Source organism: Lissotriton helveticus, chromosome 7, assembly GCF_964261635.1.
Source record: "Lissotriton helveticus chromosome 7, aLisHel1.1, whole genome shotgun sequence".
Taxonomy (NCBI): Eukaryota; Metazoa; Chordata; class Amphibia; order Caudata; family Salamandridae; genus Lissotriton; species Lissotriton helveticus.
The window spans coordinates 1,355,144,212-1,355,156,418 of NC_136068.1; the positions used below are offsets into that span (position 1 = coordinate 1,355,144,212).

The window sequence follows — 12,207 nt, forward strand, 5'->3', positions numbered from 1 at the left end:
TGCGGGAATGGGTCTGACGGAGAGCCGGAGTGGATTGAGCGCATGGTCTTGATGGTGTCATCGATGCTCACGCTGGCCCAGGCTAGCAGGGGGTCTTGGTCGATGGTGTACGGAGGGTCTGTTGTGTTGCTGTCTGTTGTCTGGGTGTTTAAGCTGTTGTGGATCTCTGCTATCTTGCGGTGGAAGAAGGTGGCGAGGGAGTCGCACAGGTCTTGCGATGGCGGGATTTCGTTGGTGTTGGAGCTGGAGCTGGGGTTGGAGAGTTCCTTCACGATGTTGAAGAGCTCCTTGCTATTGTGTGCCTTGTTGTCGAGGCGGTCTTTGAAGGAGGTCCTCTTGGCTACCCTGATGAGGTGGTGGTGGTTGTGGATGGCGTCCTTGTGTGCTGCGTGGCTGTCCGGAGTTTGTTCACTGTGCCATTTCTTCTCTAGTTTCCGTTAGGCTTGCTTGGAGGCTAGGAGTTCAGGGGTGAACCAGCTGGCCCTCTTGCTGGTGTCTCTGTGGGGGGTGTCGTCAGCGGGGTGAGGATGTTTGCGCAGTCCTCGATCCAGCGTCTGAGGCTGTGGGCTGCGTCGTAGGTGTTGGAGGGTTCAGTGGGTGGGCTGAGAGCGAGGTTTGCGTGAAGTTGGTCTTCGGTGATTTTGCTCCAGCAGCGGCAGGGGATCTGTTGGGTGCGGTGGTGTGTGGTGGGTTTCTGGAAGGCGAAGTGGATGCAGCGGTGGTCGGTCCAGAGGAGTTCGGTGGTGTGGTTGAAGGAGACGTACGGGCCTGAGGAGAAGACTGGGTCGAGCATGTGGCCCGCGGAGTTGGTGGGCGTTGTGACGAGTTGCTTCAGTCCAAGGTTGGCAAGGTTATCGATCATGGTTGTGGAGTTGGGCGATGAAGTCGCTGAACTGGGGGCGGGGTCCGGGGGGGGTGGGGGTCAGGGGGGGCAGTAGACGAGGGTGGGTGGGCTGAGAGCGAGGTTTGCGTGTAGTTGGTCTTCCGTGATTTTGCTCCAGCAGCAGCGCGGGATCTGTTGGGTGCGGTGGTGTGTGGTGGGTTTCTGAAGGTGAAGTGGATGCAGCGGTGGTCGGTCCAGAGGAGTTCGGTGGTGAGGCTGAAGGAGACGTGTGAGCTTGAGGAGAAGACGGGGTCCTCAGAAGAGGAGTGATGATGACTCCATGATCGGTCCCTCGACCTCCCACGCGACGGGACCTTGAGCGATGGGAAGCCGACTGCCGGATCTCAAGGAGCTTTCGGGAACCTTCCCGCAAAGACTTCGGGCCGTGGTTCGGCAGTGGGAGCACGACTTGGGGTCATGGTCGTGCTCCAGGCAGTAGAGGCACACCCGGTGCGGATCCGTCACCGACATCAGTCGGGTACAGGAACCGCATGTCTTGAAGCCAGGCATCCCTCGTGCTCCAAGAGTCGGTTGATACTCAAAAGCGAAGTCTACAAAAGTTGCAAAAAAGTCAGTCACAAGCATTGGCATATCCAATAGGTCTCGGCTTTGGGACCTTCTAAGTGTTTAGCCATACAACACTCTACTATGTGAGAGCTGTTGGCTTTCTCTATATGTTTTAGCCATGTTGTATAGCAGCGTGGCTGAAAGTAAAGGGAATAACGAACAGCAAAAAAATAACAGCACATCCAGAGACAGCAGTGTCAGGAAAAGGCATATAAAGTGACAGTTTCGTGGTCTAACGTCACCCAACTATCCTCGTTTTAATGTCCAAAACCTCCTCGAATTTCAACGAACATTGGCTTAGTGTTTGATCAAATAAAACGATGTGCTATTAAACCCGAGGAAACAGGATATGTGTTGAAAAGTTTATTCTGTGTTCATCATTGCGTGGTTGAGGGTTTGTTATACAAGCTGTCACTGTTTACGTTTTTCTAATACTTCTCTTCTGCACAGACACTTCTGTTAGCAAAGGAAGACCTACGGGAGAGAAAAGGGACACGGGAGCTGCCCCCTCCCCCGGGCTGGGGAAGTAAAAGAAAGAAGACAATCTCTGCGCCCCACACACTTGCTGCGTCCTCATTTAGCACACACTACAGCGCTACTTTCTAGCGCGGCCTGGTGTGTGAGGATAGTTGGGGCCTGTTGGTGAAAGTGTGACAAACGGTGCCTCTAAGCTGAGCGCCCCTGCCGAAGATCCTGTGAACAAAAGTTTGTGTACACACAGGACTGGTGCCCCTTCACTGCCAGCAGGGTCCCTTCCGCCTGCATATTAAATCCCTCAGAGGAGCAACTCCCGGGCAGGGAGGCCGAGTAGTCACACAAACAAGAAACCCAGACAAGAATCCCAAGTGCCAGTCGGGTGACACTGCAGCCAAGGCCTACTGAAACTACATGTCTAACTCCTGGAGTTGCAGATAGGCATGCACGCACTTCCTCGGCCTCTTGCACACAGACTTGTGCATTAGTGGTAGGAAAGCGGGTGAAAAAAGCCCATGATGCACTCTCGAAACTACGCCTACATAAACCACATTTGTATGCCCGCTGCTCAGACTACAGCTTAGCATACAAATTATATGATGCAACTTCCCTTATGAGACACCTACCGTACTAATTTGAGAGCCCTTCGCGGTAAGAAGCAGGGGTCACAGTATATCTGAAGGAGATCCTCAGGCTTGCAGAAAAGTCTGTGGTGAGCTCAGTGGCAACTCCCCAGGCTGTTGCCACAAATGAAAGGTCTAAGCTGTGACCCTATCAGGAAGCCAGAGCTCGGATAGGTCCGCGATGGTCTATATAAGTGGTTGTTTCTAGCTCTCTATCTTAAACTGAAACCTTGGAACTTATTGCAGTTTGCAGGTAGCGTACTTCTCTGCTGAATTAAGGAAAGTCCACAGCTCGCCTACAGGTCTAATCCCCAAAAGCCAGCGTAATGCATGAGAGGGACATGAGGAAATACAGGTGAGGGCTAAGTGTGACATGCCGTATTGTACCGCCGGGGTACAAACAAGTAGGCAGAGAGGAGGTATCATGACGAAAAAGAGACCGAGCAAGATGCAGAAATAGAGCAAAAGGCAAATAAGGAGCTCGAGATTAATACATAGACAGGAAGATAGGTGCACAATTTAGAAAATAATTGACGGGGAGCGGTTAAGGAGAGGCAGACGCAATGGAGGCTCGTGGAAGAGAATGTGTGAGATAGAAGCAAAAATTACAACACATGAGTCACCAGAGGAAGAGAAAACGGTTAATTGGAAAGACTTGACAGGTGGACCCTGAGTAAACCTGTAAATTACAGAGATGAGCAGATAAAACAATAAAGAAGTATGCCCAGCCATTCGAGAGAGAGAGACAGACTTGTCTTAAACCCTCAGAAAATGTAAAATGGTAACAATCAGGAAGCTCTGCCAGCAGCGATAATCTGGAGCTGGTTTGGGAAGAGAATGCAAACCTCAGATAACAAGCGTGGCCGCGAACGAAAGTGAAAGCGCAAGGATGTCGAGCCGGCAAGGCGACCGCGAGTAGGCTAATGTAAACAAGCAGGCGCATGTCCATAATTACAAACAGATGGCCCCTGCGGGCACCGCTGCTCGCTCCCGCAGGGTGGATGCCGCCACATGCACAAGTGTGTGGAAAGGAGCTGGCCAATTCCTAAAGTTCATCTCCTAGTGCAGCGCATGTGCGCTGCGCTAGGCTCGACCTGAAAAAGTGACTGGGGAACCTATCTCTCCGGATCTGCGCTTGCTGGTGCAGAAAAAGAAAGAACTGATGTCAGCCACCTTCTGACGCGCAGGGGTAACTGACAAAATACTTTTTGGATCCAGCCTGACGCCTGGGGGTAATTCCAAGGTAAGGAATCTATAACTGTTTCTTTCAGATCTGCACGGTAGCCAGAATAGCTTTGATGTAAGGGAGCATATGAGAGAGAGTCAGGTGTGACTTTGGCCCGTTGTGCCGTTGTCTGGAGGTGGGAGACGACAGTCTGGGGAGAGTGCGCCTTCAACAGATAGTCTTCGAGATAGGGAAAGACTGGCAACCCTGATCTCCGCAGATGAGCTGCAACCACTGCCATCACCTTGGTGAACACCTGAACCACATGGACCACCGTGAACGGCAGGTAGTGCCTGTAGGCAGGTGGGACATGTGCGTCCTGCTAGGGTTTGGAAGGATGCATCCTGCAAGTCCAACGCTATCATATAGTCTATCTGGTCCATGGCATTCTCCTTTATCAGGAAGAAATTGAGATGGCACGGGTCTTAAATAGGTCACAGCCCTCCGCCTTCTTTGGGTACCAGAAATAGCAGGAATAACAACCACAACCTACTTCTGGCATCAGCACCCTCTCTATGGCTCCCTTGGCCAAGACAGGAGCTACTTACTGGTGGCGCGAGGAGTGATGGTCCTCTGTCAGCCTGTCGCAATTGGGTGACACGAATGTAGGAGAAGTGATAAAGGTGAGTAGCCCCACCGGACAACCTGATGAACCCAACAGTCTGATGTTCTTGACCTCCAGGGTGGCAGGACATGGTTACCTAGGATATTCACAAGCAGGGTTATACGTATTATGGCTAGCACTCAGGTGTGTCTAACCTCACTGTGAGGGAAAAGAATTAAGCTGGCTCTTTCCGATATAATAAAGGGCTTTTGAGATGCCCTGCTACGTCCGTAGCACTGAATTTCCAGGATGTTCACATCGGATGGTTCCGAGTGCTGCATGGAGAAAGAGGTGCCGACGTAGCAGGGCATCTCAAGAGTCCTTTATTATATCGGAAAGAGCCAGCTTAATTCTTTTCCCTCACAGTGAGGTAAGACACACCATAGTGCTAGCCATAATACGTATAACACCGCTTGTGAATATACTATGTAACCATGTCCTTTCCTTCCCTGACCACACAATGAAGAACCCGGCCGGGTCCTCACGTGAGTCCCTTTATTTTATTCCTTCACCACAATTGGGTCACACCACTCACATTAAGCTGCGCCACACGACATCAGGTAAATGCCTTCAATCATGGCCCTTCGCTAGTTTATCGCATATGTGCCGTTAACGTGGGCCTAATGCTATCCTTATCCTTTTTAGATATCCCCATATAAACAGTCCTGAGGGGACTCCCCATACTTAGTGGGTCGAAACGTCGTCGACAACCTTACAGAAAAGACCAGCATACAGCCAGTGTCACCACACACCTAGGCTGTTGATAATTGTACAAATTGAATAGTCGATTGTTGTTTATGGAAACCCCTTGTAAATTGTACACTGTATATAGTCACACTTGTTTTGGTTCCATGCTTCACTTGGGTACACAACGCACAAAGTGTAGCGCTTTTTGAATTTAAGAAAGTGCCTTACACTATCTAAATGTGTAGTTATTAATAAAGTCAAAGATCAAACTGAGTAGAGTGTCCATTCTGCCCTCTGATGTTATTAGGGTCTTTACAATACTTATTGCCATTGTGCATACTTATTACCATAATTCTTTGTCTATTAGCCACCAGAACCATTGTTTTCTTGTATAAACCTAATACCCTGGTTCCTAGGGAGTAGGGTTCCCCTGTCCTAAGCTGTGGCACAAATATGAGGTGCATGGCCCCACAAAACTCACCAAGTTGGGCAGGGGTCGCTCCGGCTCCCAAAAACTCAGGGAGGTACGGAACCGGTGCAGACTCAACAGTGGAGCCAGGTCTCAAATGATAATGCTCCCTAATCCTGTCAGAAGACTTCGACGGACGGGGCGAAGTGGAAGACCTCTTCGACTTCTTACTTTTCTTACTCTAGTAGGACTTACCGGAAGACGGCTTTGAAAGTGACCAGGATTGTTGGCTCCCCAACTTGACCTGGGACCTTCAGCCTCCATCAAGACCTTGAGATGAATGGTGCGGCAGTCGATGCAGGTCTTCGCATCCTGGTCGCGCTCTGAGGCAAACAAGGCGTTGGTCCGTCACCGACATCTGTCGGTGACTGGCGCTGCAGGGCTTGAAGTCCGCCTTTCTAGTTGACATTCTGCCACACCAGGAGGAAATCTCAAAAACAACTTCGACAAAAAGTTGAAAAGGGTCAGTCAAAAAATTACTAAGGGTTGCTCTCGCCAGACATGCGTTGAACAGCGAGGAAAGAAAAGAACTAACGCTATCGTGCAGGGGTGGCGCCTATATAGGGACCGTGCATGTCACTGATGGCGCAGACGCCACGTGGAGCTGAATGTTGCCACCTACTGGCGCACAGGGGAACTGCTCACAAAAAATCGGACCCTCGGGGAGAATTGTAAGGTAAGGAATTAGCGGCTAGAAGTCTCTATCAGATTCAGAAATCAAACAACTTGCAGAACGCATGAGAAAAGGGTTACCCTAAAAAAAGAAATCTAGATGAGGAAGTGCACGCATATTTCGGTGAGGCAGATTAGTTGCCCTTGCGTGATAATGTAGAAGGAACTTTTGGTGGTCTAATACTAACATATGTGCTACGGGTAGGGTAGGATCTTGTGTAATGTGCACCTGCAATAATAAAGCCCCCAAAACAGGTGAGGAATGATGTGAGGAGTGTGGGTAGAACCAAATGAGTTTACTTGAAGGATTTGTACATCAAGCTGATGTTTGGGCAATGTAATAAAGTATGCTTTGATCGTAGTTGATTTTTTTTTTTTTTTACTGCTGCCTGGAAGTGAAAACGGGCTCTCAAACTATGAAGGTTGCAATTGATTTTTTGTAAGTATTATTTATTAGAGAAAGCGGGCAAGTGTGGTAGTGACTGATAACAGAGTGCAGCTACCCTCCAATGAAATGGTGGAATTTTTTAAGTGGAAAGATATTCAGCATATTCACGTTTCTTTCTATTATGCAAAAGTAATGGTGTCATAGAACACTGGAATTATGTTTTAGTCAATACTTCATACAAGAAATGCAAATTATTGATATCAGGAACCGGAAAGTTTGCGAGTGGGAGCATCAACCAGAATGAAGTCCAAAAAATCGGAATGAAAATGGGGGTGTTCTTTTTCAAAACCAGACATACTGATGATTGAATGTGCAATCATTGAGCAGAAGGGAGGTAAAGTGTGTAAAAATCCAGGGTGGCAGTTAATTCCAAATATGTGAATGGATAATAAAACACAGAGTGAGATTATGTGGACAAAGCGGGAAAGGTTCAGGTACAAACCTATATAAATGAATTATTTCATCATGGATGACTGAAAGTTAAATAGATTTGATTCAAGATGTTCTACATCAATTTCCATTATTTGATGATATGTATCGGTCACACATATATATGCTTTGTTGTAGATGTTAAGATAGCTTCTTAATATGTTTTTTGAGAACTTTTTTTTTTTGCAATGTGCCTATGTTACATTGATATTGACATATCCTGAAACATTTGAGATGTTTAAATGTCTGTTAGCAATCAATAGATAGGGTGATGCTTTGTTTTGTTGTATTGAGTAATAGAGTGAGGCTTCTATTCAGGTGTCTAAGACGGCACATTTGGATGTCTCTCTTTTAAGAACCATGCTTGTCTGTTGCTTAATAAAGTCATCTTACTCATTTTCTTGTCTGGGAACTAGTCTACTTCAATGTGCCTGAACTTAGATGAAAGTTTACAGGTAGGTATTTATAAAAAATGGCTTTCAGACATCCACAAAGAACAAGTAGAGACGTGCCCACTAATTCTAGAAGCTAAATATGCAGATACTAGGCCATACAGAAACTTTAAGATGAAAGCAGCCACCTCGAAGGTGATCTTGTCCTTACAGGGAGCCAGTGTAGAGATCTCCTTGTGTTTGAACTCTGGTCTCTCTTTCTGAGCCAACAAACCATTCTGCAAGCTGCAGTATGGTCCACATTTAGCATACAAGGCTAGCGTAAAGAGCAATGGTGTCATCTATGTGAAAGCATACTGCTGCACCCACTGTTCATACATTATGATGGACCTGAGGCAGATATAAAATACTGCAGCTGGAATAAAGCTGTGCTGTACTACGCAGCTGGTATGCATTTGAAAGGTCAAATCGGAATCAAAGATGAAGACGGACCACCCTGAACACGCATCAGTAAAAGGCACTCTTCATTAATGTATAGGCATCTTGTGGGGAAATGGGTCTATTATATGGTGTGGGTGTGCGACCTCGCCGTGTAATACACCGACCCACCCCTTTAGGACCCTTAGGTTTCGTTTGTCAAAACTTCAGCTCAACCCTGGGTAGCTGTGGTTCTGTGCAGCAAGGCTTACACAAAGGAACAAGTGCAAAGCATTTAAACAGCACCAAATCAATTGAAGAAATCAACAAGACACCAGAGAAATCTGACAAAAATTTATAAAAATAGACTGTATTTTAAGTATTTTTAGACAGCACAACAGAAAAGATCCACTGGAGGGTTACGGAGATATATAATTTACAATGTATAAGAAATCAGAGCATTTCACTCAACTGTAGACAACCATTGTCAAATTCAATGAATTTGCCACATGAAAACATTTTCTCTAAAGAGTTGTGCTAGCTGTAATGGAGACACCTAAGAGTGACTATAGGTCACCAACTCCAGAGAAGAGCAAGTCAGGGGGACCAGAAAGACCCTTAGAAACCGTTACCTTCATAGAAGAAGCAGTCTTCAAGACGTTCCAGGTGCTTTATCCTCAGTCCAATGGATTCCTATAGAGCGGTCCTGATGCCAAGGATACCGGATGCTGTGGCTGTGATGAGGGGGTCCAGGGCACAGGTTTTGATGTCCGATGAGGTACTCGGCAGACTGGCTGAAGTCCAGTCGCCACTGGACTACCAGTCGTCTGGTGTTGCGTTCACAGTCAAATCCTTCTCCGAACTGTAGATTGCTTTCTGGGTGACCAAGCTGCACTCTGATGACTCTCTTGTTCAGCAGGCTCAGGTGCAACTTCTGAGTATTGGGTCCTGGTGCATGGTTTTGCACTACCACGGGGAGCCGCAATGCGCAATCTGGACTGCCACTCGCCCTTAGCAGTCTTCAGCTGTTGTGTCTCTGTGCTGGGAACAGTAGGCCAGCCAACTGACCCTTAGAATCTCTCTCTGCTATGGCTGGGCTCTAGAGGAGACTTCTCCTCGAGCAGGACACGGCAGACACAATGCCTCTTCTTTGCTAGCCACCTGGTGCAGTCCATATTGGTGCAGCCTCTCTTCTCCAGGAACTTGGTGCATCAGAGCAGTCCTTCTTCCAGTCCAGTTGAGATAGAAGTTCTGGGTGTCATATTTATGCTCAGAAAATGCACTCCGGCTATGGTGTGGTTGGTAGCCAATGTGCCAATAGCTTCCCTCCCTCTTGATGACAAATTCCTGGGAAGTGTGGCATCTGGCTATCCGAGGATTCACAATTCTGCCCACTTCCAAAGTGGCAGAGCCCATGTCTCGGCTTCCAGAGCTCCCTAGACAAACACAGAGGTGTGAATACCAAGGGGGCTACATGCCCCTGGAAAAAACGGGTTGATAACAAGTTTCCCCTCTCCTGTCCCTAATGCCAGCATGTCTATCCAAACAATAGAGCAGCTCCTCTCACAGGTGTTTCCCACTTGCCCTTCAAAGGTGGTTTCTCCTTTGAAGCTCACCTTCTGGGCCAACACCTATGTGGCTTCCTGTAAGAGGGAGGTAACGCCTCTCTCCCCAGTAGGCCCCTATTGTCTCCTGTCCTGGGAGTTGTTAGCATGTCTCCCCAGGAGGGCAGAAAGCAGTAAGTGGGACTGACCCCATGTACAACAGTAAACTGGCATTGGAAATTTGGGCAGCTCAAAGAGGCACTTTGCCCACTAGTGACTTTAAACTCTATTTAACCAATAAATCTGATTTAATGCACTGATTCTTTTCATACCTTACAGTGCCAACTTTAGTCGTTCTATTCGGAAGTTGGCAGTGCTGAGGTGTCAGCCTGTATCTCTGTACTTGCCAATGGGGCTACTAGGCTTTCCACAGAAAAAACAACAATTTAGGCTCTCCAATATACAGCACCCTGCCGTAGGATTAGGCCTACCTTATAGGGGACATATATATTAAAAAGGGAGGTTTGGGCATTGTCATTACATTAAATGGCAAGGTTGCATTAGCAGTTTTTAAATTGCCCTTCCAGTCTGCAGGAGCAGACTGGGAGCCATTTTTACCTTGCCGTGTGTGTGGTGGCACAACTTGTGCTGCAGTCCAGGAGATACACCTCAACTTACAGGCCCTAGGTACTCCTGGTACCATATACTAGGGACTTAAAAGCAAGTTGGGTAAAGCCAATTAAACATGCATCTTTTTAAGGGTCAGAGCATATGCACTGAGTCCTTTTTAGCAAGGTTCAAGGTATTTCAGAGTCATCACTCCGTACCAGGCAGTCAAAGTGCGGCAAAAAGTGGGGGGTAAACCTGCAATTAAATGGTTTCCTTACCCATTTCAATTTAAATACTCCAATAAACAGGAACCAGTGTTTATATACATCAATAAACAGGATCCGCTATTTACAGACAACAGTTAACGAACACCTCTATTTGCATGCACAAATTTACAAGACCATTCACTTAAATGAATAAATAAATAGGAACCTTCTTATATACAAGAATAAAAGGCAACCTCCATTGAAGCATATTGATGAAGCACCCCCATTTATATATGCCTAAGAATGGGCCTTCTTTTATGCCAACAGAAACGACTTTCAATGTTTCAGAGAATGGGAATCCACATTTCTACATATAAATCAAAAGGAAGCATCTTTCAAAAGCATCAATCTGTCAACTAGGTCGACACAGAAAAATGTAAAGTACATTTTTTAAAATTGCATGCATACCCTTTTCTCGTGGTTTGGAATGATACATCGTACGAAGTTGGGGTTGGTGTTCCGAAGGGTTGCCATCAGCTTGGTGAGAGATTCCTTATAGAGCTGCCCCACTGTACGGAACATGCCTTTTTTGGTCTTGTAGGCAGAGCCAAAGGCAGTTTCAGTCATGCCTGCTACCTGGTCCAAACCAACAATGCGATCCACTGACGGTGGAAAGGAATGTGGGAAAAAATATTAATCTCAGAACTATTGAATGCTGTCATTCACACTAACACAGAAAACAGCATTTGGGTGTAGATTGGAGGAGTCAGCAGCAGGTAAATCTACAATCAGTGTATAGAGCAATGCCAGCATGTCAGGGCACTATACAAAAGCGATGGAGTAAGAAGCCACAAAAGTAATTGGCAGGGTCTAAACTTTGATCTGACAAACAAGTAATATTTTTGTAAATGTCTTTCCACTTTTTTTTAGACATATTAACAAATTTAGCAATCATCATAGACAAGACCAAGTTGCATGTTTGAAGCAACATCATTGAAGATTTGATGCACCCTCTGACCGCCTGCTAACACCAGGTGGACTTCTCCTTGCAAGCATGCCTTGTAACTGCCAGAGAGATATAAGTCACCAGGCAAACAAGATGGCAAATAAGTAAAATTTTAAAAGCTGCCATTCTAAAATTGATGACTGGATGTTCAGCAGCAGATCCTAGCCGTGTAGGCATCTCCTATAGAGTAGAGATCCAGTTAAAATTATTCTGAATCGTGTACAAATCATTGAGCAATCGTCAGCAAGACAGTGTGTCTTCTTAAAACCTGCTCTCTTAGACTGTTCCCTAAGAAAAAGCCTTCATCTCAGCCCCACAAAACTCATGGGCAGGTAGGTAACGCTTCATTGCATATAGTATTTGTTAAAGGTCGCAGATCAAAAGTGCTGTAAAGTCGAAGCCCTCTGTTTAACAACTAAAGACTCAAGGCACTGGCATCAACCATGTAGGTTTCCTCAATGATGCTCTCAACGTGACAAACCAGTGCCGAAGGCGAGGTTGGTATTTAGAAACCATGTAATTCAGTCCTTCTATAAGACTGCAATCAAATGTACAGATTTCACTGCTAACAGCTCTAGAATGCCTGTTGTGGAATTTGGACATTACGCCTGTCGGGGACGAGAAGGAGATGGGCCAAGTGATCTTTTTCTCTGATATCAATCAATCAATCATAACATTTGTATAGCGCGCTACTCACCCGGAAGGGTCTCAAGGCGCTGGGGGGTGGGGGGGGTTCCGCTACTGCTCGAACAGCCAGGTCTTGAGTTGTCTCCTGAAGGTGAGATGGTCCTGGGTCAGCCGAAGGTGGATGGGGAGGGAGCTCCATGTCTTGGCCGCCAGGTAGGAGAAGGATCTGCCTCCGGCGGTGGCTCTTTGGATGCGTGGTACGGCGGCGAGGGCGAGGCTGGTAGACCGTAGCTGGCGGGTGGGCGTGTAGAAGGTCAGCCGGTCG

General features: G+C 47.0%; 1 protein-coding gene across 6 annotated transcripts in view; it reads right to left on the reverse strand.

Moving 5' to 3' along the window:
• Nucleotides 1-12,207, reverse strand: part of MYH10 (myosin heavy chain 10) — a 1,407,286-nt gene that overhangs the window by 676,352 nt on the left and 718,727 nt on the right. For all 6 annotated transcript variants that reach the window (XM_078654665.1, XM_078654664.1, XM_078654663.1 and 3 more), the window contains one exon: nt 10,718-10,911. In XM_078654665.1, coding sequence (XP_078510791.1) covers nt 10,718-10,911 — 194 coding nt within the window. The remainder of the gene's footprint in view (nt 1-10,717; nt 10,912-12,207) is intronic.